The sequence below is a fragment of the Poecilia reticulata genome, linkage group LG8 (assembly GCF_000633615.1).
Source record: "Poecilia reticulata strain Guanapo linkage group LG8, Guppy_female_1.0+MT, whole genome shotgun sequence".
Lineage (NCBI taxonomy): Eukaryota > Metazoa > Chordata > Actinopteri > Cyprinodontiformes > Poeciliidae > Poecilia > Poecilia reticulata.
The window spans coordinates 24,219,513-24,247,075 of NC_024338.1; the positions used below are offsets into that span (position 1 = coordinate 24,219,513).

At 38.6% G+C, this 27,563-nt stretch overlaps 1 protein-coding gene across 5 annotated transcripts; it reads right to left on the bottom strand.

Moving 5' to 3' along the window:
- Positions 1-257: 257 nt before the first annotated feature.
- Positions 258-25,401, bottom strand: sun1b (Sad1 and UNC84 domain containing 1b). 5 transcript variants are annotated; one of them, XM_008416723.2, is made up of 23 exons: positions 22,066-22,362; positions 19,468-19,565; positions 11,493-11,681; positions 10,356-10,597; positions 9,939-10,211; positions 9,690-9,824; positions 8,489-8,653; positions 7,630-7,713; positions 6,349-6,459; positions 6,092-6,211; positions 5,897-5,990; positions 5,483-5,541; positions 4,864-5,051; positions 4,383-4,661; positions 3,836-3,928; positions 3,611-3,702; positions 3,357-3,501; positions 2,931-3,248; positions 2,739-2,823; positions 2,029-2,144; positions 1,720-1,887; positions 1,518-1,610; positions 258-1,396 (listed from the first exon to the last, which is right to left on the bottom strand). In XM_008416723.2, the coding sequence occupies exons 2-23, from the start codon at positions 19,548-19,550 to the stop codon at positions 1,280-1,282; spliced, it is 3,249 nt and encodes a 1,082-aa protein (XP_008414945.1). In that variant the 5' UTR covers positions 19,551-19,565; positions 22,066-22,362; the 3' UTR covers positions 258-1,279. The 5 variants fall into 5 exon arrangements, with proteins under 5 accessions (XP_008414945.1, XP_008414944.1, XP_008414943.1 ...); XM_008416722.2 differs by lacking the exon at positions 22,066-22,362 and adding an exon at positions 21,539-22,040; XM_008416721.2 differs by lacking the exon at positions 22,066-22,362 and adding an exon at positions 19,931-21,459.
- Positions 25,402-27,563: the final 2,162 nt, after the last annotated feature.

Consider the following 27,563-nt stretch of genomic DNA (forward strand, 5'->3'; position numbering starts at 1 on the left):
TTTTAGAAGTGTCCCTGCTTCAACACACSTGAATGACCTTCTCAGTAGGTCATGAACAGATGCATTTGATCCAGGTGTGTCGAGCCAGGGAGATATTAAAAACATGTAGAGTGCTGACCATTGAGAACTGACTATGAGAGCACTGATCTAACCCATTCCACTGTAACTCTGGTTGTGTTCAAGAATCTCCACCCCAATCACAAAAAAAGTTATTCCTGAAATTCCTTGTATTTAACTTCCTTTACTTTTATTCATCAACACAAAATCCTGTGCAACCAACCCACCACGCTTTACTTTTGGAGTTTTTTGTAAAAAAATGTGAAGACTATATATTTTTTCTACTTCACCATAATATACTTTTGTCTTGGTCTATCAGCTAAAATCCCACCCCCCAAAAAACTCCCTGGAGTTTGTGGTAGTAATGTGATAAAATGTAAAAAATAAATAAATAAGAATGCTTTTGCAAGGCATTGTACATGATGGATGTAAAATCAGTGTATGTTTCAAAGGAGGAGCCACATGTTGGCATGATTTCCTATATWTAACGTAGTAAGGAGCCTCCTAAGGGTTGCATCGCACAGAGGTCGGTGTTTTATAGAGTTGCTGTGTGATTAAAGGAAACTTGCGTTGAGCCTGAACTTGATCAAACATTCAGAACTTGTTCATAGGCAGCATGTTCAGTTCTTTAAAAACAAGTCTTATGGCTATGGGAAAGMATTCGGAACCCATCTGCGGACTTCTCGGTTTAGCTGCAGYAACTAAAGGAGTGGCATATCTGGCAAAGACAGAGTGGTCTTGTTCCTAAAAATAGCAGATTCCATTAAGAAAGATTAAAAAAAGAGAAAATAACTCAACTAAATCAGATGCAGATTGAAAAGGTGGTTGAGATGAGTCTGTCATTCCCGCCCCAGTGAAGGTGTCCACCTTCCCGTAGAGGCGTGGATGGATTTGTCTGCTCAGGGAAGCCTTGCTACCCTCGAGAGCAACTCAGTGCAATGAAAAGGGGACTTTTAGCTTCTTTCGTGGTTCCGCTCCTCTCTGCGTTCCTTTACAGTCCAGATATACAAAACTTCCCAGTGACTCTTTCARGATTTCATAAACATACTTTCCTGCTTCCAACTCGGCACATTGCTTTCACACTCCACAACCTCTCTGTTTGCATGTCTTTCACACCAAACTGTCCACACTRTYAGGTGTCCTTTGTTTTAAAGAAGCTGGTGAGAGTTATTTACAGACAGAGTAAAATGATGATTTATTAGTGTGTCTTTTGGTGGTTGCTTCATTCGGGAAGTGGTTCTCCGTGGACCCTGAAGCGATATAAGCAGGTGTATTCTGGGTGACCCCAGTTAGATAGAACCCGAACCTCTACGATCTGGAACACCTTGTCGTTTTTCTCCTGGAAAGCAAAAAAAAAGGAATTTTTATTTATTTATTTTCTCTAAAGCTGACACGACTCGTTTTCTTTTTTTTTTTTTTTTTTTACATTTAAAAGTTTAGAAAGTTGCTTTTAAAGTTACCTTAACGGGGAAGATCTGCAAAGAACCACCATCTTCCTCGTATGTGTAGTGCCCCAGCAGCGTTCCCTCTTCTTGGTACTCATCATCGAGACCCTAAGAAGGAAAAAATAAATCAAAAATCAAAAACAAGTCAGAACAGGACACTTGGTGTTTCTATTTGATTATTCACAGGCTTTTTAGGTTTTTGGGTCAGTTTTCTTACAAAGACAGTGAAGTTGCGAGGAGCACTGGCGATGTTTCCTGTTGGAGAAAGCGTCTTAGGGATGTGCTCCACACCGAAGGATGTTGGACGAATCCTCAGGGAGAGCCTGATCACCAGATAACCTTGAGAGCCTTTAAATGCCCAGCAGTTGCCAGGATACACATCCGGCTGATGGTAAGGAAGAGCACAGTATTATTTTTTGAAGTCAAAAGTCAGCAGTTTAGCAGTTAAATGTTGTTTTTATACATGCTTTGGTTTTTCCATGGTTATCAGACTTTGTTCCTCTGGATATCTGAAGGTGGGACTCACCTGGATTACAACACGTGGAGACTGGGAGAAGTACCAGAGTGGAAGGCCGAACAGACTCATGAGGGCTGTCTTTGTCTCATAAGTCTCGGAGCAGCGGGTGCTAAGGATGCTACCACCTGATAAAACAGAAACTATGTTTTTGCCCAAATTTATACAAGTACCGTCCAGGGATCAGTCAGACAAGGTATTGTTTTATAACCTAAGMCTACTTTGAACTTCTCAGAGACTTTATCCCTGAACTGTCCAGATGAAGGCAGGCTTAGTTGCTACAACTAAAGTAATGCAACAAGAGCTTATTTATTAAGTCCACACGACAAAATTCTTTTGTTCGTTTCTAAAGACAAAAAATATGAGGAAYAAAAAAGACCGACTCAGTACCAGAGCGAGTTAAATCAATAGTTTTCTCTACATTGCCCTATGAGTGCAACGATAATTGACTGTAGAAAATGGATAAATGGATTGGTGGATAACCAAAGAACAACAGTGTTTTAGAACCCAGCCCAACTATGACAGTTAATATCATAAACAGCCAACAKATAACAGAAGCCTCTGTTATCTGTTGGCCTCGATGCTGCTAATGCCTTAGTCCTCATTGCGTAAGACATGCATTACAGGACGATAGAAGTGCTAGACTGCTAATCCCCTTAAACCACAACAGAGTTAACTACTGACCTGGATACAAGCTCAGGGTGGACAGGTTTCCTTCTTACCTCCAGACTCCAGGGCGTAGTCCACCTGACCCGTCCGGTCCTGAGAGTAGAGCTTCAGGGCATTCTGAACAATCAGATTCACGTCCTGGTTTACAAACGACAAGGGGAAAAAAATAAATAAAAATCATGTCAAACTACTAAATTATGTGGTAAAGATGAGAATCTTAAATAGCAGAAGGTTTTGTGCATTACCTCTTCAGACAGGCCCTCAGTTGTAGAAGTGTGCCGGACCGTCCCTCTTACTGTCTCAAAGACGCTTCTGGCTCTGGACTCTGCCTCGCCCAGAACCTGGGCTCGACTGTGCTCCAGTTGAAGCGAAATGTTTTTCAGGATGCTCATCTCGATGGAGGCCAGCGCCGCCTGCAGGTCGGGCGTGCTCACGTAACGCTGCGACAGCCATTGGATCAGCGACTCGGGGATCTCACCCTGCTGCTGGTCCGCTGATTCATCGCTGCCGAAGAACAGATTTTTCAGCTCCTTCCGCAACTGCGAGGACACTTGACCAGATATCTAAAGGGGGGGAATTTAAAGTAAAAACAGAAGGAAATGTTTGACCTCAATATAGCTTAGACCATTTAAGGAGCATTGCTGAGTGGCTGGGACGTTTATGCTGCTTACAGTCTGCTGCAGAGTGTTCAGCTGCTCGCATTTGCCCTTACATCCTGCGAAACCCTGCAGGTCTCCTCTGATTTTACTCAGCTCTGCCTCAAGTCTCTGCATCTCCAGCAATAGAGAGTTATGGTCCTCCTGCTTCACATCCACACTAATAAAAAGAACAGAAACTTCATGTTTTACAACATAATGGTCCATGTAATATAAGAAATGASGTGTTCTCATGTCAGTTAGCATGTTTAATCATTTCTCCCTGGTACCTGACAGGAGCTGTGTCTGCAGCCGCCTTAGAAGCCGCTTTCTCCCGTTGCTTCGCCTCATCCTCAAACTGCTGTTGCTTCTGCTGCATCTCCTACAATGTAAACATGAAAACTTTCATTTGGACCACTCATTTGCATCGTAAAGTTTGTTGTTTTTGCTCAATCTTAAGCAATCTCGGTCCACTGTGTTCATTTGTGGAATTGCAGGAAACCTGATGTGARTACCTCAGTCTTGGTTGTCAAAGTTCTGAGCAGAAGCTCTAAATTAGCCAGATGTGCTGCCTGACTTTCCTGTTGCAGTTTCTGCTGCTCTGAACTCTGCAAAAGAAAGAAATTGAATCTTTATTTTCACACCCTCTCATAAGTTTACTCATTACAATGTCAGGACTGTTAATGGTCATCAGCCATAAGTAGGCCTGTAATAGTAACGTATTTGCTAGAGGACATATTTTCCTAGAAATAATTGCGGCAAATGATAACATTGCTGTTTTGAGACCATTTTCAAATGATATTTTGATAATAATGCAAGATCACTCTCTCAAAGATAAATAAACTTTTATTTTGTAAAGAACACCTGACACTAGAACTGGAAGATTTTTCAAATATCTGAAATAAAGCCACCACAACCGATAAATAAAATGGAAATAAAAACCGTTTACATCCAAAACCATTAAAAAATGGGTTATTATTGTTCAAATATTAATCATCAGGATGGAAACTGAGCTAATTCTAAATTACCAAGCGATCAATTGCTTAACTGTGACAGGCTTACCTGTGCTAAGTTTAAGTTCTCGCGCTGCAGTACTCCTCGCATCACACCCAGTCGCTGCTCCATCATAGAGGACACCCAGGCTTCTAAGCTCTCCCTTTCGTTCTGACTGTGGACCTGCTCTTTCAGTGAGCTGTAGAGACTGAGAACATTGCTGTGACGCTGATCCTGCTTCTGGTTTCCCATCTGGACTTTCTCCCACAACGCCGCCAGCTGTCGCTCAACAACTTCGAGGCGGTGCAGATCCACGCCACTGTGGATGGCGTCTGAGGGGAAGATCGGCTGAGAAGGAAGACAGGGGAAATAATTACATTTATATTTAACTCTAAAGTCTGGCTCAAAGTCAGATATGTTTTCGTCTCTACTTTACAATTATCCGCTAATGTCTGATGGTCCAATCATTAACCAAAGCTTGTGGCTGTGAGGAAGTTTACAGGACACACGCACTTTGTGAAAACCTGGTCCATAAGATGGTGCTACTCACTGTTGCTTGGGAGACGGGAGTGTTATGAGCCTGCTCCATGGGAGTCTCTGTTGCAGGGACAGCAGCGGGAACAGCAGCCAAGTTAGAGAAGAAGCCAAACCTAGATGTAGAGCTCCACTCTGTGAGGTTCATGGCTGGAAAGTAGGTAAGCAGGGCACCGGTGAACGGGGGCCACCACCACCATAAAACTGCAGGCGGACAAAAGAATGTGAGGTTAAAGGTAACTCAAGAGGTAATGCTCTTTTATAATAATCCAAAGCTATTTGGTTAAATATTAAACATTTCAGAAATTTAGAGTTAGACTGACGTTGCGGACACATGATACATTAAATGTTTTTTTACTAAAACACACAAAACAAAAACTTTTTCTAGCCCTTAAGGATGATCAAATTAATGTTAAAACTAAACTAAGGTGATATTTCACTTTAACTGCCGCATRATTCAGCAGAAAAATAAGAAATTGTTTGAGAACAGCTGAGCTGCATTGGAGACTCGGGAAGGTTGACCTGAATCTGCAGCTAGATTTGCAGCAGACTCTAGAGATCTGTGCTGGTTCTAATAGCCATATATCCTTCTCTCTGTGCTGACTATAGTAAATGGGTTCCATCTGTTTACTCACGCAGAAGTAGTAAGAAAAGCAAAAGAGGCAACAGGAGCTTCCAGAGTTTGGGAAGGCATCTGAAACACAGAAGAAAACTTCGAATTTTACAAAGAATAGGTAGTTAAAATATTTATCTTTATTTATATTTAGGCAAATAATTAAAAATGAATTATGTGACRGTTTAAAAAAGTACCTTAATTAAAAGATAAATAAATCACTTCATTTTTTTTTACACCTGAATTTTTGTAATAGCTATAAATTAAAAMACATCATCATTTTTCACACATCAGGCAATTGCAACATTGAGCAAAGCTTAATTATACTTACTGTCGAATGCAGAGCAGCAAAAGCAGCCATGTTAACTTTTATTTATTATTTCTACTAAACCATCAACTATCTGTGATTAATTCGTTGTCATAAAAGAACTCTTACTGAGTTAGAAAGAAGACGTTGGCGAGAGACATGAGAGACACCAGTTGGTACCATCCTCTTGCAAGAAACCACATCAGTCCCTTTCCTGCGTTTACTAGAGATGCAGAAAAAAAAAAGAGGGAAAATATTCAAACTATCAACCTAAAGCTGATACGTATCGTAATTTGTTGGAAATGATAAAGATCTGAAACCTACCTGGGGCTGCTAGGATGGCCCAGACGCATGAGAGAAGGCTTTGTGTCCCTGTGATGATTCCTGAACCTAAAGCTTTACCTCCAGCAAGCACATGGCGACCAGGCAGCAGCAGACAGGAACCTGTTAAGACAAAGCAAATGATGTTCACCAATACAGCTACAGTTTTTAAGGAGTTCAGCTTACAAAATAACAACAAGAATACAAAAAATATCTTTGTAACGGAATGATCAGTTAAAAATGATGAAGCTTCATTTAACCTGTGTAAGCTAGGATGCTCCACAGCGCCCCCACCAAGCGCTGTGACTTGGGGACTGGTGTAACGGCGACAGTGCGAGACTCAGAGTACTGCTTTCCTTTACAGTCGTCACCTGTGTGCGTCCAAAATGATGGAGASCAAACAAGCAGAATGCAAAAATGAGCAAACAAACAAAAACGACAATAAGCAGCGTGAATAAACACATTTATTACACAATGATTAAATATGACTGATAATCAAGCAAATTATAAAAAATGATTGCAAATTATAGCTCATTTTACAAAGGCATGTGCCGCAAAGCTTGATGGGAAACTAAAWCAAATAAAAAAAAAATCTAAATGACATCTTTGTCCAAGTAACTTTTTTATTGGTTTTGTCACATTAGATTGGTGTCAAATTATTTTAAATAACACCGCAGGTCTGGTGCTGAGGGCTGACAGATTATCCTGGTGGCTTTAAAACTTTGAGCTTCCAGAGGTTTTTTGTTTCCCCTCGTCTTTTTAGATATTTTATCTTCAGTTAAAATCTGGCATGAAAGTTCAAATAAAAYTATTTAAATTTTCTCTTGACATTGGAGGGTCAAACAAATTTATAACAAAGTTTTTAATTAGCCTTTGTTTTTGGTAAAAAAAAAAAAAAAAATTATATTGTTCACCTTTTTTTCTGCCGTTTTGCATTTCAACAGTAGTGAGGAGACATTAATTGAATAAGAAAAAACATTTTTTTTTCCTCCCACAAACGTCAGTAAACATTTAGATTGGCAGTTTTGGCCCTTTCAAATATTTTTAATGTTCAAAAAATAAGGAGTCTCCTTCATATTTTAAGAGCAATTGTAAACTAAACAGAAAAGTACATATAATACATTTTATTGACAAGTTAAGCCCCTCTAAATTACTTTTCTATTTGAGCTTTGTATATTTGTTTGCTTTGAATTTGAAATTYTCATTTAAAATGTCAAACTAACCAAAAGCCGTTTCGCATCTCTCCTGCTTCTTTCTCATTTTGTCTCGATTTGTAAGTATAAAGTACATCATTAACCACAAAGCATAACCAACTTTAAAATAAAAATGTTTTAAATACTCTAAATCGTGGATTAGAAAGGTTTGACTTCACTTTCTGCAGGTCACAAAGTTCAACAGGCTACTGAGTAGTTAAAGCGGTTCACACAACCTCTGCACACTGATGCTGACACGGGGCATGCATATCATTGACTTTGTCAATCAAAGCTGCACACCAGGAACCCTAACAAAGAGTAAAGCGAACATGTGCTGCGTGTGCTTACACAGGGAGCCATTGAGGCTAAGATGTGATGTTTCTCCAGTGACCAGGTCYTTCACATTCATGCTTCCACAGAAACTTGAGTGGCCTGCAACACACAGATAACATATTTAATTGTATATCAAAAGGTTTGAATMAAAAAAAATGGCTCAATAGCGGAAATGAAGGTGAAGATGAGMGAACCACCATGCTGTGGGGAGGAAGCATAACTCCTAAAGATGAGATTACAAGAAGAAGTTAGACATGCACAAAAATAAAGTGAACMCACACAAGGACCTGGTTGAAACAGCAATGAAAGGGGTGAAACTAAACCATCAGAGCAAATGCATATCATCCACTGTGGGAAAAGGTACAATTAGGGAATATACTGGATAGAAAYATTTACTTTATATATTGAAACCTCAGTCAAATATTTGGAGCAACTAAYGGTTTTACGCTACAAAGTGCAAATTTTAAAAATTTAGTTAAAGAGCTGAAGGGTTTTGGAAGTTCATCTTAAATGCTCACTTAAGTGSRAATCTCCTCTCAAACTCATTTAGCAAAATGAAGAAGTGCAACACGTGCGACGGTGTTGTCTGGAGTTTTGAAACAACGGTGTGGCTACTTATTTCATTCCAGTATACTTCCCCTTTCAAAAAGAGAAAAGTGTGAAAGTGAAAGCTGGGTTAATTCAGGAGAGAGATAGGAAAGTTATCACAATCTTCAAAGGCACACCCAGTTTCTGAGAAAACAAGCATCTCAATCTCCTAAGGAAGGATGACTCTATCTTGATTAACAAAACAGTAGCAGCTTAGAAAGGAGAAAAAAGTTAATTAAAGGAAAAGAGGCAGCTGAAACCTGGAGCTGTGACCGACAGCAGATACCTTGTTCTTCAAAGCCATGACCTTTGGAGCCCATCATCCTTTGGCGAGTGGTCTGCTTAAACAGCCAAAGTTTGGACAAACTCGAGGGCCACACTTGTGTCAAGGAGCCTGAGTACAAGTCTGAGTACGAGGTTCGGACTCCTGTTGACACATCCATTGACACCCCTGTCCACACAACCATTGTAAGTCGAGATGGAAACTTGATTCATGATCAGAGGCATGCAAATGTGTTCATCCCTCTTCAGGTTTTATCAGATTGTTTTTTTCCCCCATCTGTTTTCCACCTGAGCCTGAACATCTTTCCCTGTCTCTCCTGAAGAAAAGCAACCTCACAGCAGAATGCCCCACTATTATGTGTTCAGGGGATGTTGCGGTATTAGTTTCTGGAAACACATTGTTTGGCATATTGGGSAAAGAGTTCAATATCAGCTCCAACTTGTGCTGCTCCTCGCTTGGCCAGTCAATTTAGACGGATTTCTTGACAGGCTGGTTTGTGCTTGGTACTCTTTTCATTTTCAGATGACTTATTGAAMAATTCCCTGCAAAATGTTCCCAGGTTGGGAATTTATTTTACAACCTCAGCCTGCTTTAAACTTCTCCAAATCTCTGACCAGTCTGTCCGCACTCTTTGATCTTCMTGATGTCGTTTGTTTACTAATGTTCTCTAAAAACCCCTGAGACCAGATTCTGACTTTATGAGATTAAATGACTCAGACATGGATTCTTTCTACCAATTAGGTGAATTGTGAAGGTAATTGGTTTCACTGGATTTCACTTATGAGTATTGGAGTAATTGGGGTTAATGAACACAGGCAACACTCTTAAATATGTATTTGTAACAACTTTTAAAAACCATGTCATCCGGCTTTTGCTTCTCAAGGATGTCCTATTTTGTGTTGGTTTTACCACCACAATTCTAATAAATAGATTGTGGTGGTAATTTGGAAATTGCTGGGGCAGTAAGGGTAYGMATGCTTTTACAAAAAACTGTAGAAGAAATAAACCTCATTATAAAAAAGATATAGTAATTGAGATAACGAAAACTCCCCAAAACAAATTCAAACAGCAAACATAGAGGAATGTAAGAATGACTGAACAACAGAGAAGAGTGGAATGAATCAAAAATGGAGTTAAACATCAGAAGATTAGATTTGGAGAATAAAGTATTGATGTGTAAATTATCGATGAACATTCAGAATACCTTTTTCTGCTGAGCTCGTGGTTCTTGTACCCAGCCAGACCAAACTGCTGTAGACAACGGAGACTAAGGACACAATGGGGGACAGGGCTTTTTTGCTGTAGCGCACACATGAGTTAGATATTGACTTCAGGACACCTGGAGGGAGAAATCATTAATGGTTAACATTCTCTTCATCACAACCCTTGTTATGCCAATATGACTTAAAACTATAAAAATGCAAGTTCCCAAATGTGGAAAGTATTTTCTCACCCGACTTGTTCCTTCGACTCCTGTCTCTGGTATAAATATTTGTGTAAGGTGAAGCTACGGAGGTGAGGCCATCGGTGGAAAGTTCTGCTGCTTGGCAGGATAACGATGATGAGGATGATAGCGATTTCAATGATGAYCGCGTCACACGGGAGTCACTTTGCTGAGAGTGAAACGAGCAATCTTTGCAAATGTAACCATTAGGGGACGAAGCGTTGGACGTCGAAAAGCTGGCTTCTCCGTTGATGTTTGATGAGCTCTGGCTGGAGTGTTGCTCTGGAACAAGACAGCCAGGCAGCAAATTTGACCAAATTTGATTTTCAAAATAAGACTTCCATTGCAAACTGTAGCTTTCCTGGGGTAATGACACAGAGCATTCAAMATTTTTTTGTGATCAAATCTATAACTTTTTTGACTCACCCCACTGTCCATCCACAGTAGTTGCAGATCTGATGGCGGTTCCTCTGCGCTGCCTYAGGTGATACTGCTCTTGAGCTGACGMGAGCCGCGAGACGTCATACGTTGTGACGTTTTCGTGACTTGTTCTGTCAATCGGGGTACTGGCAGCAGAGAAGGACAGGATTTGTCTCGGTGTTGATATTTGGCTCAGGGATAAAGACACAGAGCTGGATGTGGACTTCTGCTTTCTGTTTCGCGGCGTCCTAGAAAAGATAAAAAAGAGTGTGTGGTTACTACCTGAATAATATAMGTCCTAAATAAAATAGTTTTCAATTCTGCTTGACTGTTAAGCTGAAAAAAGAAATTGTGGAGAGATGTGGATCGTCTTGTGGTGCATTTATTCCATGTTGTCCTGACTATTGAGATGTTGTTTTGTGATGTGATGATTTTGTGTGAGTAAAGGMGAGATGGGAATTTGTTCAATGATGTTAATGTCAGTTAAAATRAAAAATTGTCAAATAAAGACATTTCATTTTACTAGTGAACAATGTTTACAACATAATARTAGAAATAATAATAATAAAACTAATTTACTTTCCCCAACAACTAATTTAAAGATATAATGAGATATTGTTTTTCCAGCTAACARTTTAAAAATATGGACTTTTTTCAGCTTAGTAACTAAAAGTCTGGGATGCAATGTTTGTCCCAACATTATGTAGTACCAACATTAAGAAAGTGATACACTTTTACTGCCTAAATTGCTTACTTTTATGTACAAACAGCCTAAAACAATTTACGGGGGATTTTGTGTGATAAACCAACATAGTGTATGTTATTACTGTGAAGTGAATGTACAATGACAGTTACATTTATTTTCACAATGAAACATTTGTATTAAAAATGTGAACAAGTTCAAGGTCTATGGATGCAGGTTACTGTAAAAATAACTACGTGAAAAAGAGGAAGGAAAACAACAAAGTTAATGTATGAGTTTCCAAAACGTTCAATGTCACAGGAACAGACAAAAATTATTCAAATACTTTCGCTTGGGTTGTGAGTTTGGGAAKATCTTGTTTAGTCATGGTCTACAAGACACAAGTCTTTAGCAATGCAGCTGGTGAGAGTCAGATTGAAAGTGTTCACATCTCAACTTACCGCGTCTCTTTCCTGGTGTCGATGTAACTGCTGCCATGGTTCAGGGAGTGATCAGTTACACTCTCGGTGTTGTAATGACTGCCGCTGTTCTGCAGACGGAGGCTCCGCCGTAACATCTTGGGCGACTCGTACACAGGAGAAATCTGGTGCTCTTTCTCAAACTCTAATGCTGCAGTTGAGTAGCTTGAACTAAGACAAACGTGARAAACAAACAAAGAAAAAGTGCATTTGAAAGTTTGCAAAAAATACAAAGTCATGGGGCCCGACATGAGAGTCAGGATGGTTTGCTTCTCATATTTACTGAACTGAAATTTTATTCAGAAACACAGTTGAAAGAGGAAAGGTTTCAACCAGCAAAGCGTTTTAACTCCTAGTTCCTCATCCTAAACATTTCAGCCTCAGATTTCTTAAATGAAAACAAACACAGGCTTTTTATAGAGCTGTGATGAGGTGGGTGTAGGGTTGTTCCTCACAGGAAATGACTCACGCACATAGGAAAGACAAAAGAAAAAAGATCAGGATAAATCTGTCTCTAAGAGCAAAAATCAAGACAAATATACCAAGTAAACCTCCCCAACTATGCAAGGAGAAAGAGTTCAACTCAGTTGCTGCAGTTTCATACGTTAAGAGGAAACATGCCGTGAATGTTCGGTGCCATGCCTTACTGTGACTCAGAGGGCCACACCCACCCCAATGAGCAGGCTTTCAGTGAAAAAATGAAGGCATGACTAACAGGCAACATCTGCAACTATTCTCTCAGTTATTAGTTCCTCTTCGCTGGTGAATACACAGCATTGTTAATGAAAAGATGAAATGTCAATGCTTTTTGCTGCAGTAGTAAAAAGAAAAAGGCTTAATATTGRGAGAGTTAAGCTACTAGGAGCCTTTGAAAAAATGAAATTCAGTATTCTTCCGGTTATGCACCTGACAATCAGGTAGGCTCATTGTTTACAGTAAAGCTGACAGTTTTACGGTTTGGCCACAAAGTCGCTGAGTGTGCAAAGGAATGGCAATAGCCTGCCCCTGACTTTCCTGTGCAAGCTAATCAAGCTTTAAAGTCCTGCAGAAGAGCACATATGTGTTYGTCCCACACAGATCCCGTCTCTCTGCTAGTCCGTCTGGGAATAAAACCTGGGGATTACTCACCCTGACAAGGCCAATTATGTGCTTTTGTCTGGAGTCTGCTACCTRCCTGTTCAGCCAACTGCCACCTCTCCCAAAACCCGACCAGGACAATTTTCCTGCTCTGGGAGTCGTGGGGAATTTACCTGCTGCTCAACACTGGCCCAAGGATTGATAATAAAAGCAAGTAAGCACGGTTTTTTAAAAGACCACAAACCCAGATCAAAGCACTCCAAATTCTTCGCATATTTGTATATTTGTGCAGGAAGCTCATTCACTAGTCAAGAACCACCTCATCCATACTTTATGTCAAACCACTAAATTATTATTCTTACAATTATCTAGTAGATTCTTCCACGACAACAGTATCCAACTAATAAAAGTTGTTGTTTTTGTTTWTTTTTTTTTWGTTTTATTGTGGTATGTGCTGTTATCCCTTCTTATGGGTATGTTTGTACATCTTTGACATTTTGCTTTCTAACACCACAAGAGAAAAACTGACCTATAAGATACGTAATCTGTTCCCTCTGCTCTGCAGCTAAAGACATAGAACCCCCGATGCATGATTTCAGGATATGTCCTCCAGACCCGAAACAGCTGCTGTACAAAGAACAAAACTTTGCCAAGTCATGTGTGTCCCTGGCACTGTTGGGAGCAGGGCTGTGCGATAAGGAAACAAATATGTCTGTCTGTGTAGCCTGCAGGCACATGCAAACAGTGTGTCGCTTTTCTGCCAGGCAACATTCACAGTCCACTTCAGAGATATAAATAGTGATGGACAAACTCTTGTTTTGTCATCATCATGAAATATGCCAAGCAACTATGACTTTGCTGATTGACAACATCAGTTAGTAGTTTGCAATACGTCCTTATTTCAGAGCAAAATACTATACATGATAATGATTTTTTTTTTTKTTGGCAGAACCAAATTCATGAAGACAATGCTGCACAGCAGCTCATAATGATAACATCCCAGAAAAAACAAGAACTTTATTTGTTTTTCAAAAGTTGTGGATTTCCCAGCAGCTGCTATTTTAGCTGAAGGAAAATAGAGGCTTTGATTTCTGTAGGATGTATCCAAAGAGCGTGTCGTAGATTTTAAATGCACATCTATCCAAAAGAACCTTGAATGACCTGTGATAATAATTTAGGCAGTCAGSTCAGTTGGTACACTCACTCCACAAACTCTCACTACCATTTGTGAGATATGCACACATTTATTTTAGCCTGGGATTATAAGAACCATGTGGGTCGTAAAACTCAGCAGCAAAACCACAGCGTGGAGTCAAAAGCTTGCCAGAAAAGTCTTAAATCTCACACAGARAAGTAAACAGAACAGTGAAAGGTTTTTTTTGGGTAACAATTTTTAAAAATGCATAGTTGCCAAACAAACAAGCAAACACGTTTCAGTTCAGGCTTCTGCAAAGGTCGCACTGCACAGACTGAAACTCGTGTACAAGAAACCAAACATGACAAATGTAAATAGTTTTGGGTGGATAAGCTGAATTTTTAAATAAATTTGTGACTTTGTCACTCAGTTCAGAATGCATTATATAGACATTGCACAAGCTGACATTCTGTGCCAAAAGCTGAACGTTTCAGAGTGTTGAGATGTTGCAATTCAGAACTGCGACACTACATGCCCCTGTTGCATTTGCTGGAATAACAAAGTAATTTTCAAACATTTTAACTAGGGAATACCCTGGGAAAAAAAACAGGATAGAGGTTAAAAAAAAGAGGGGGGGGGGGAACTGTTCCTTTCCATTTCCCTAAACTGTTATTGAGTGGAGAAAGTAGTTTTCCACAAAATGTTGCGCCCTATATTTACTAGAGGACAAGAAATGGAACTTGGGGGCAAACGGAGAGTGTTCAAATTTCCATCCAACCATCTCAGAGTGGGGAGGATTTGGATTTGACTCAGATCAATCAGGCTGGGCCTCATTTTCCCTCCCACTGACAGCTCTTCCCTTCWTCCTCGTTATAAGAAAATGTCCTTCCCTCACCCAAACTGGAGCAAAACAACCAATGTCACATGTTACTGCTGTTACTATGGAGACAACAATAAACTAATCTTCMACTCGGAAAGACAGATAAGTTGATGACACRAAATCCCATCAGGAAGAAAGATGTTCTAGCACACAAATATACTRAGCCACACTTTCAGTGGCTTGGAAAAATATTCWCACCATCTAAGCATTTTGTCTCAATACAAACACAAGCTCTAATGCATTTTACTGGATTCTGTGTAGAAGCAAACTACACAGACATTTCTACAACTAAAATCTGAAAACAGGTGTGCATCTTAAGTCATCACCCCTTACACTAATACCCCAATATAACACCCGTTTCTATTCTGAAGTTCTCTATTCTGAAAGAACAAACAGAATCAAACACAGCAAAAGTCTATCAACAATAATCATCAAGCAATCACAAAACAGCAAGAAGACAGCCATTGTTATTAGAAAGCTTTAAGAAGTCCTATTAGCAGTTTACCAAAAGCTATGTAGAGCTCTRCTATAATGAAATAAACCTTCTGACCAACATGCAAGAAACTCAATGGGTTGGAAAAACAATACTGCACAAYACCCTAATCAACATCATACCACTCAAGAAACAGGGMAGCTGCAMCATCATGTTTCAGTCACAACTTTCTCAGCAAAGACAGAGAAAGTTGTGAGTACCAATAGGAATGAGGATGAGCTACAAATGGGGCAAATATGAAACATACCTGCTTAAGAGTTGCAATATTCTTAAGACTGATCAGTCAGTGTTACAGAAATGTGTATTATTGCCCATTTCTGACCTAGATACAAAAATATCTAGGTCAAAGGCCCCATCTCCCCTGAATCCAGCTGATGTCATTTGCTTGCCACTTGACCAGGAGTGCATTTACTGAAGCGTGTGTGAAGCAACTGTAACAACAGGGCGCACAACTGTTCAGCTGAAACTGATTAGATTATGCAGCTTGATGGAGCTGCAGACCAAGCAGTTTTCTGCATTTGATTCACAACTGGGAAAAAAAAAGATTGGTAGAAGATTGAATTTACTATTCTTAGTCACTATATCTACAAGTATTATCATTCACTTAAATGCAGCAGTTGATAACAATCAGCTATAAACAGTTTTTAGATAACCTAATCACTACAGATCAAGCATGATGGTAGAAATAGGAAGATGCCATCCAGACGCCCCRGCCCCACTGACCCACTTCTACAATCATAAAATATGAAGGCTCTCTCTGTAGATTCTCAGCACACACACCTGTTTTCAGAGGAACATGGGTGCAGTCAGTCTGTTTTTCTGGAAGACGAGCAGCTTGATTTTCTGTCGTAAGGCCCCATTAAAAATCAAATACCATTTCTTGCCCACAAGAATTTTACTGTGTGCTTAGAGTTTCAGTTTAAAACCAGTTGTGCTGTTTGTGTTGTCATAGTGGAAGGGAATGAGAAACAAATAATGATTGAGACGTGTCAGTTTTTCTTGTGTTGTTTTATAGTTACCTTCACTTGCAATAGAACATTTCTAAGAGGGCTTGTGTAGCATTTTATGAAACCAATTCAAAAGCGGCAGAATTAAAATTTGACAAAAAACAAAGGTACACCCTTTAACTGTCATGAGGACACTGTTTTCTTGAGTTTTGGGGGGTGACAGGCAATTAAAAAAAGCTTATTTTAATTCAAAAATAAATAAAATAAAATACAATTAACAACTAAAAATGCATTGAAGCATATTCTCGTTGTTCATGTGTTTACAGACTAAAATGGTGGGAAGATACAATTTTGATGCATTAAATTTATCATGGGACACGATACTTGGCAGGTTCTAATCACTGATTGATTGGTTGGGACATCTTAAGGATGCACAATATATATTGGCATTAAAATCGGTATCTTAAAACTGGCCTAATAACCGATGTTTATCTCCATCCTGTTGCAATTTGTGTTATGGAGCGAGGAGGGGACTGCTTGGTCATGTAACAGTGATAGTGATGAAGTCCAGGATTGTTGAGTTTTTAATTGAAGCAGAGAGGCAATGTCAGCAGGGTTGTAATTTCTTCACCATGTTGAAAGGGAAGGAAAATATCCATGTGTAAATATCACCCACAATGCAATATTAGAATATATCAGGCAAAATTTAAATACAAGAGCATCCTCAGTGTGTCACTTATAATAAATGACTACAATAAAATCCTTGACTCTATAGTATATAAAACTGCAACTCAAGGATTGTACACATGATGCATTTTAAAACTGCCKTCAAACTTTTTATATAGGCCATATAAACTTCACTTTTACATGCTATGAGAAGTCAACAAGCAACAAACACCTGCAAGTCTTGTTTTCTAACATCTACTTTATTGTGTTTAAATAAAATTAGGGCAAATGCCTTTTAATTCACAATTGGGATTTTAATCCGAGCCTTCTCACCCTGCTGCTTATAGGTCTGTAACTGAATGTCTGTGCTGTAATAGTCTCCCCAAGGATAGAAACAGAGCAGTCCTTTTCCTCCTACACTTGGTCTATTCAGTGCTACAAACCTTGTCACTGCTCCTTTGAGTTTTGACAACAGATGGACCAACCGTTTTTGTCACCTGACCTTGTCTGTTGCTGCACTGCTCTCTTGTATTCACTGCAGACCATGCACACCCACTCCATAGACACGCAGCTAGACTCATTCAATCTAGAATCTAAATTCTTACTGCATTTTGAGGTCTGTTTCTCAAATTCTCAGGAAAAGAGAGAATTGTTAGCAACCAGTTCAGCAGCCAGAAGCTAAAAGAATACCACAGAATCCTCAACTAGCTCGTCAAGAAGCATAAACTATTAGTCTAATCCGAGGATCAAGGCCATATCAGGGAGGCTCATTAATAGCCGTTCAGCTGAATTCAAAGGAACACGATTAGCTTGTTCCAATCACTCCATCTACCTGCCAGACTCCAACTTTATCACAGTCATACTAAACTGCCTCAACCCACAGCCTGATTCTTTAGATTTATTACAATAGTTTTTTTTTTACTTAGAATCCAGTCTAAATAAATGACAAAGTAACATAATTTTGTCAATTATTTTGATTCAGAAACAAATGCAGCCTTTCACACAAACTCTTTCAGATTTCTGCAGAGTTGGCTTTGGTCAAGCACCAGTATGACGGTATAAGGGCTTTAAAAAATTACAGGTTCAAAGATACGAACATTTTCCATCATACAAATCCCACGGTCTCTTTTGTGAGATTCCAGAAAAGCAACAGTGACCAGAGCTGCCCCCCACCTGTTGCTGCACACTGCTTTTCAGATGACTGAAAGAAATCTTCTGCACCTCTCCAATACTTACAGGAAAGGCAAATTTCAGACAATTAAAAAAAAACACAATCATCATGTAAATACTAAAAAGTAACAACTAATAGAAACTGCTTGTGGTTCACTTCAAAATACCCATTTATTTTCATTTTCTTTCATTTCTAATGTAGTTTGACAAACTTAATCAACTCGGTTGTGTTTTCTTTGACCTTTAAACTGGAATTCTAAATTTACGTCAGTTTCATTTTAATTCTTCTCGTTTCTCCTTCTTGTTTTATTGTTTCAAATAGAATGTTAATATGTTTCAGGGTTTGCTTMAATTTGGTCTAACTTGCAAAATCTTAAAACTACTTAATAAATAAGCTGACATCAACATTGACAACCATCACTTTTCTTGAGGTAACATTGATTTAAAACTACAGTTAGGAAGGTAGGAGAAGCATGTTGTCAGTAGCTGACTGCACCTAAGTAAATAACTTGACTAACCAGCCAATATTAATTTTACTCTAAGGGTAGAAAAGTAAAAATGTGTGATATTCTGCCCAATAAACATGTTTAACAAAAAAACTGTAATTTTAATGACACATAAAGACGTCCAAGTCTACGATCAAAACGTAATTTCCAAAATATATAAGAAAACATAMTTGTACCCTATATTTCAATATGCTAATATATGAAAACAAGTACATCATGTACATTTTGCATCTTGCATGAAAGTCAATGCTATCATACAATAAGAATCTTATAGGGCCCCATGCCTAAAGCAGTATGCTAATTAGGATCCAACCGCTCCAATCTTTCATAGACTAACTTTCCTCAAACAGTACTTTCTAGCYGACAGTAAACCTGATGAGGTCTTTGTTGAAACTCGATTTTCTTTTTACAAGACACTTACATACTTTCCCTTGGGAYGTGGCGGAGAGAGGAGCCATGCCTCTAAAGTCAAGCAATCACATGTCAACTCAAGGATTGTCAGAAACTGCAGCATACACACCCTCACTCCCTGACCTACACACCCAAATGCCTTTCTGTGGTCTAACAGCTTCTGGCAAAGTAAGGTGACAGCTCTGGAGACAACGACATTCCTCCACATGCACACACTTTGCTGGTAAGGTGCTGACCACGTCTAATGCATAAGATGATAATAAAGGCGAGTCAATGAATGATGGTGGATTCAACATGCCTTATATTTCTATTTGTACAACAGAAAACAACTTATAGATGCCACTAACTGCAGCAGCATAAGCATAATTTTGCAACAGACTTTCAGATATGTTGTTTGGATTCAACTTGATTAGATTTCTATCTGATAAAAAATACCCGGGAAAGAAACAAATGATGGAAAATCTTGCAAGAACTTCACTTGCAAGGTTTTAAAGCACATAAAAGCTGTTTAAAACACCAGCAGAAGGATCTCTGAGACAACATTCACACATTCTGAGTTAATTGCTGTGCTGCCCTGAGTAACAAAAAATACACACTGTACTACTTTAAATGCCATAACCTGAACATTTGATGCAGCAACTAGTGAACTGCAGTGCAACACTAAGATCTCACCTGAGAGAGTACGTATAGCCGGTGTTCTCTGGAGCACATTGTGGAGGTGTGTATGTGTGCAGCTGGGAAAAGTCCATGGTCATTCTTCTTTGATTAGACTGAAAAAGGTTATTGTGCAAAGGATAGGACTCCCTTTAGTCACAGATGACATGTCAGGAGTAGAGTAACAAAGAAAAAACTACTTCTAAAATACATTTGCTGTTTTGTTCAGTCTGTCTCTTAGACGTACTTTTCTTAATTGCAGTCATACTGATCTGAAGTTTTGGAAATGACTCACTACTCCACAATGAAAAAAACAACAACATGACATTCCCCAAATCATTTCTGGTTTGAAAACAACTAATAAGTTCTATGCCGCACAGTCCTGTCAGAAAACTCAGTCCTATTGGACACCTAATGAGTACATGGGCATCCCCTTTTCTCTGAAACACAAAAATGCCACTGTAAGAGAAAGTTGGCAGACCTCTTCCTGCATGCTGGCTCTGGTTGATGAGCAGTATGGACACCAGTGAAGCCGTGATGAATGGCCAGCCTCTTCTGCTCCGGTACGGGGAGTGGTGGAGACAGGGCGATCCTATTTCCGTTTGTATTAAGCAGACTAACCATAAGGACAGCCAGTCCCTACAGTGGAGACTTCAGTAATGCTTGGTATTACGAAAGCCCATAAAACGGCAGAGGGTGGGGAGGATCCTGAAGCAATGGGCGGGAACCAATGGGCGGGAAGCAACACGCCTAAGAGCTGAGCTTCTGTGAGTGAAGCCTGCTTAATGTGAACAGGCATTACTGCTACACTGACTATTTCTCTATGAAAATTAAGCCATACATACTTTCTGCTTGCTGGTTCTGCTTTACAGAAGCTTTAGAGGACATAGCAGCACGTGGAGTGCTGATAAAGACTGCTGTTATTTTGTACATCCTTTTTTTCCAATCAATCATTCTCAGAAGGAAAGTAGAGACACTTCCTATTTAGAGGAAATACCAGTATTAAACTACAGTGCCCTGAAAAASTATCCATACCCATGTAAACTTTGTTGACCAAAACAACCGTGCAACTAACTGTAAAGTAAAACATAAAGCATGAATAGTTTTTACTAATTTACAAGTAATTTGGCAAAATACGTCTGGAAAGTATAGATTCCARATGTCTAGTCTTTTAGAGATGTCTCTATCAGTTTTCCACAGTTGGAGATGGAAATATGTTCTAATTTTGTCTCGGAAACAGTTAAAGTTAAGATAAGCTTATAGGAGAGCCACTTTGAACAACAATTTTCTTGAAACACAATTTAAATTGGATTTTAGTTTAAACTAATTTATCATTTTAGGTGTTTTGAAGCAAAGAGGGACTTACCCTCAAGAATCTATCTAATTCATACTGCCTTTGTCCAACCTTTGGTTAGGTAGATGGTCATGCCTTGGTAGGTTTGCACAACACATTACAAATTTCTCATTCCATATCTCATTACTGTATGTAATATCACAAACAATTACTCAAAWACAATAAGTATTATTTGGTCATTTAAGTGTCGTGCATCCAAACTGTCTAGCAAATAATATATCTTGTGACGCTTGTTTCATGAAGCATAAAACTTCCAATAAAGTACAATAAAGTTTATGATCATTATCAGACAGAAAACGGAAAGGTTCGAAGGGGATAAATGATTTTGTAAGATGTGGTAGACACAGACTGATAGTTTACCATTAGGCTGTTTGCCCAAATCAAGTTTGCATCACTTTAGATGAGAAAAATTGTACAATCAATTAATAGGAAAACAAATCTCCACCAAAATCCTTACACATAATCTTAATCAAATCCACACTAAAGTCCCCAAGCCGAAAAGGAGGGATAATKGGAAACAAATACCCAAAAGCCAAAGGGACTGATTAAATTCAGCTAGGATTAGTTTCTAGACGATTAAGAAATCCAATGAATCAATTCCAAAATTATCATAATTTTCTATTTTGCAGAGCATTGACTATGAGACAGACTGAACAATAACAGTAAAAAAAAAAAAGGCACCACTACAGTTAACAAAGACGGCTCCCCTGCAGTSACATTAATATCATGGTTCACCTCATTTCACACAGATATTTTGCTGCCTTCTTTACGCAAACCACCTGCGACGAACACTGAAAAAAAAAAAAAAACATTAGGCCACCGACCATCAAAACAATGACCCAGACCAAAAGGAAATTTAAATTCAAACATGTTTACTTTCAGAATAACAGCAGGCTGTCGAGTCAAATGACATGTAAGCCTCGTAACATTCTCACGTTGYCCTGCGCTATATTTGGAGCTGGCAGTATTTAGACAACAGCGTCACTAACACTGCGCCGCTCTGCCTTTATATTTCCCAATGCAAACACGGCTAACACACTTCAGTGGAAATGTGCATCCACATATATKTTATATACGCCACCATAAATTGAATAGATTCGTGTAGATTCGAAAGAAATTAAACAAATAAACAAAGGCCGGATACAGCGTTCGCAATCGAAACAGTTGGTAAAGGAGAGCAGCAAGGTTTATTTGAAATCGATTCAAATGCACAACAACAACAACAMMACAAAACTGTGGCAACAACAGGGTGATCAACTTGCCCGCGTCAGAATCCATGAATGTTATTCTTTAAACGCGTAATCCGAAGGAACGACGCAAGATGCGCCAAGTTCCGCCAGCATCCCGCGGCGGGGATCCTCAGAGGTTCCCAATCGCTGCGGACTGATCGATCCGCTCCGTCACCGCAAATTTCTCACAGAAACGCTCGGAAGTTTGCAGGTAGCAAGTGTCTGTTAACTGCYACGGCACAACAAGCTGACTTCCAAAATGGCTTCCCGGGCGTTAACAAAGCCAGAAGGATCGCTCCCGAGCTGATCCTCCCACTCCCWGGCCCTCCATTGTCGGGCCGGAGCGCCCAGTTTGAATCTATTGGAGGAAAGCTGCAAAGGCTCGCACCGCACTGGAGCTGCTGCTCTGTGCGCGGACAGGACTCACACTGAACCCCTGGGAAGCTCAGGGTTAACGCATGACAAGCGTCMCTTCTAACGAATCCCATCTGTTATCAGTTACAGGACTTTGTTAGTTATTTATTACGATCAATATGCAAGCTGGCAGGTGAGTTAATATGGTCACTTCTCTCACTGTTAAGCATCAACATTATAAAGGTGAAGCAAAGCTGTTACAAACCTGTGGAAGTTCTCCTTACAGATWATCACACTGTTCTAATGTGTATTTTATACTCATTGGGAAACAAAATAATTCATTACACCTGTCTTCTTCTCAGAGTATTATCCTAACTATTCCAGTTCCTCCCATGTAAAGCTTCACTTGTGACAAAAAAGTGCTATTTTAAAGGCAGATGCATAAATTACTCATAATCGGGGCTGCTTTAGCGGTAAAATAATTTCAACTCAACCAAGTTTGTTTCCGATAGTAAATAAGGCAAGMAAAGCAAACAAACTCCAGACCCCACCTCAAAAAAAACATTAAGAAAAAAAAAATAAAAAAATCACACAAACCTGATAAAATCTCTCTCTTTTTTTTAAGCAATAGATTTCCTCCACCGGAAAACCAGAAACTTCAATAAAWCTCTGTATTACAAGTTAACATTTTACAAGTTAAAAGGAATGAAGTAAAAGAACAAAGCACAGTAACAGGAGTTTGAAGATATGGTGCGACGGCACAATTTTCCTTTCTAACTAAGCTGGAGTGAGGAACAGCTAGGAGCAGATCTAATGGCTCTGGAATTACGATGAAGGCGGAAAACCTGTTGTACCAAAGAAACAACTCAAAAGTTAGTTGAGTATATTAAACTTGTTCCAAAACACAATCCTCTACGGTGAAACAGTAATAACTAAAATTACAAACAGACAGCGATGCTGCACACATCAGTTATAATGTGGGAGCAGCAGTTTTCATTGTCATTTTCAAAAATACAACCCATTGTTTCAGATGTTTGTGTTTGTCGCGTGGCGTTTGTCTCCAGTCAAGATAAGATTCCATTCTGATATCATCCACTTTCTTCCAACACAACAGATAAAGTATCTTTTTAAGCCTGCAGGAACTAACTAAATAAATTAACGGGAAAAAACAAAAGTGACAGACATTCACCGTTAACCAGGAAACACTATTCCTTTCTTTATATTTGTGAATATAAAAGCATAAGTTGCAACTATAAAATTATATCAAAAATAAACACTTTGAATTAGTTCAAATATGTGTTTTCATTTATCCACTTTTTTTTTGGTTCATTTAACACTTTTCCTTGCAAATGTATTTTTAGATAAATGTTTTGTTTGGCGTGAGTTGGCCCATTATAGAGCTGGCACTGGGATRATGTTAAAAAAAAAAACAAATAAGTGCAAAGGGAGTAGCAGGAAGCAGTGAGAATGGGACTTTGTTTAAAACTTGCCCCCCAACGGATTAATAAACCATCAGACAGTTTCCATATTTGGACAATGGACTTCTTTCAGATGAGTGCAAAATATGCCCATGGAGCATTGAAAGCGCCATTGTTCTTCTCTGGGTGTTTGATTTTGACAACCAAAGGTAACATGTACTGTGTGAAGCTTARAAAGCCCAACCTTTATCACTGCAAAGAATGCAATATCAGCACTACAGCAAAATCCAGATCAAAATAATCCCACTGCTAAGAACCTCATTACACCTCTATTTGGCTGTGCAACACAAACACTTGAAATATAGCACACATAAATAAGAAGCCTAGCAAATAGCCATTTCTTTTGTAAGGGATAATCTAGGCTTAGATTTGTAGAATTACTTGTGTTTACTAGAGTCACTAAATGACTCAATTGCTGTCCTCCAAAATTACTAAGGTTTCSGATGCGAATGGTAGCTAATCTTGTTTTGGACAGATTGAAAAAAAGGTTTTCATGACTAAAGGCTCCATCTGCTGGACAGCTAACTTGTTTTTTGGACTATCTCAGACACTAAAGATAGAATGCAGCTCTTCCCCAAAGAGTAAACATCTRGAGTTGGACTCTTGTTTCTAGTCAGCATAATCAATTAAACTGATAATAATAATCTGTGGACTTCAACATTTTTAGTTGCCATTAGACTTTTAGGGATATAAACACAGTTTGTTTGTTTGCAGGGTATTTTATTTACACATATAGACAGATGTACATCAATATTTCTCTTTCCACTATTAGCCGTTTTTATTATTTTCAATACATTATGCGGTGTATAAGACTTCTGATTCATAAAAAAAAAAAAATCAAATATAATTCATCTATTCGTTCATTTTGAAGGAAATGAAGTGAAACAGCTGACAGAGTATGAAAGTAGCACAAGAGAAAACGCCATGGTTTTACAGGAATCACTGGAGTTCAACGTGAGAAACTGAAGAGCTCCTATTAGCATGAAGGTAAATAAAAGACTGGCTCGTTACAGGACTGGTCGTTCTGGAACCWGTTTGTCTTTTGCCATTAACATAATACTGTTGCTTAGCAAACAGTATTCGTTATTAGTATTAGTTCAAATGAGGACATGGGTTTGTCACCAAACAAAACAACGATGCAACCGGGCTAACAGAAATGTGAAGAGCTGCAACATTAGCTTCAACTRTTCATGCTCAGCTCAGAATGAAATGTGAGTAATTAGTCAAAAAGAGCAACAGAAATGTGAAAAACTCCAACGTTAGCTTCAATTATTCAAAACAGCTTAGAATAAAATGAGAGTACAGTTTAAAAAGTAACAGAAATTTGAAGAAGAGCAATGTTAACTTAAACCATTCATAACACCTAATAAAACACGAGTAATCAGTTTTTTTTWAAAAGTAACTAAAAACACAAAAAACTAGACTACTCACTGCGTTAACTCTGTCTGTGGGTATTTTTAGGATGTATAGGAGCTATAGCTTGAGCTCGCTCGTRGACATGGTCTTGTCCATTAAAAGCATTTTTGGTCTAACGTTCGCTTTTCCCGCACACATGGTCATACTTTCCGTTCGGACACGTACGTCACGCAGCCAGTCCATATATGGTAAAAATGCCCAAATATGTCAAACAATCCAACGCCTCAAAAAATACAGTGACGACGCTCTCAACGTACAAACAGTGCCACCTAGTGACCACTTTTGAAAACAGTAAGGGACTTTTTCTGATTAACTGATTAAACAGTTTACTTGAACTAACTGAAACAAAGTTTCAGAAATTTTGTTATTATTATTATTATTATACTAATATTATGCTACTAATAACATTTCTAAACATTTATTGATAATCAAAATAAGCTATTTTGTCAGGTATGGTACTTTAAGGAAGTTTTTTTTTCAAGTACAAGGTAAAAATGTAAAATATAAATTTCATTGGTAGCTTGAGTTGAGGTTTAAATTTAGAAGTGTTAATTGCTGGTAAAAGGATTCCTTCTCAGAACATTATCTGGTGTTCCATTCAGCACCTACTCAGACCCTGGGCTGTTTTTCAAGCATCCAGACAAAACCTGAAAAACTGGACAGTACAGTTGGCATTTGTCAGTGGTTGTGACGTAAACTCATTGTCGCTGTGAGATCACATGACCAGACTGTGTAAAAAGTAAAAAGCTTGTTCTCGGAGTTAACTTCTGTTTCTATGCTTTTAGCTGCACAATCTACACACCAAAGACCATGAAAACAATCATTTTTCTTATGTGTGTGGGATACTATCTTCCTGTGCAGCCTCATGCCTCAGACCGCTGTAAGTAAAAGAAAAAAAAAAACAACAAACATTTACTGTTTTTAGCTTTGAAAGAATTTGTTGTGTTTGCATATCTCGGTGTCAGTTTAATTGAATCTCCAACCTGTTGTCTGTTTGTTTTTTATTTATCAGACTCTTACTGCGAAAGCTGCCTAACAGCAGCACGAGGTATGCAGGACTAAGCTTGCCTYACAACTTGTAAATGATTTATTTATTATATCTGGGRGGCACATGTTTGTGGTATGACTTTTTATTTTCTTTAAGGCATGGGAAGCAAATAATTTATGCTCAATGCTTTCCAGAGATTGAGAAAGGAATAAAAGAAGCCCCAGCTGGGAGCAGACACACGACGATAGACAAGCTCCTCAGTTGGCGCCTGTGTGAAAATCTTCTTACTTCCAACCATGAGCGTGTTTCTAAAGATGCAATGAAATCAGCCTGCATGCACTTGTTGGGTAAAACTGTCAAACAAAAACAACAACAAAAAAAATAATAATTCACAATATTAATGCGTGTTTCACAGCCTATTATCTTTTATTCTTAGATTCTCACCGTAGCCAGTTCCGGGCTGCTTTAGTGAAGGAAGAGACTAAGAATTTGGACATAGTGTTGTGTTATGAGCTGTCCCACGCATGTATTGGGGTCAAGCGCCAGACCTTTCAAGTAAGGTTTTGATATATTGTTCAGACTCTATTGCTTTGTTCTGTTATTACTTGTTTTCATTGTTTTGTCTTTGTGACAGGATTCCAAAGCCACATTGACAGATGATGAAATTGCTGCTATGCTTCGAGACAACCAGGAAAATGTGCGCATTTCTCAGCCAATATATGCAGCTTCTCCCGAACAGGGAAGAAATGAGTTGTGAAGCTGAAACATTGTTTTTACTTTGTATYATATTTTTGCATTTTTGAGGTGTCGGTATAAGAAAGAAGTCACATAAAATACAATTGGTTATATTCAGATGAGTATTTTGTTGCGTTTTGTTTGTCTGTTAGTGTATGTTTTTGTACCATGTTGCACATTGTGGAAATAGGTTCTCTTATATCATGCAACATAACAARAAGAACATCTAAAATATTTAGGAGGAGACTGTGAAAATATCCTTTTCACCTTTCTTATGGGTCAAAGGCAACTTTTTCCTCTTGCTTTCATAAAACATTAATTGTACTTCCAGTGCTTTTAGTTGTGAAATACTAGACATTTTGCATGAGTTGCAAAATGTTGAATTATTTAATTTAAAAAAACAAAACATTGTTTTTCAAAAGCACAAAAAGCACAGTGGACCTCACAGCACACTCCACACTAATAGGCACCTTATATGTACATAAATAAAACATTTAGAGAGATTCAGAATTTTTTTAAAAATGTTTTCATGCTCTGTACAAAATTCTTGAGGCTAAAAT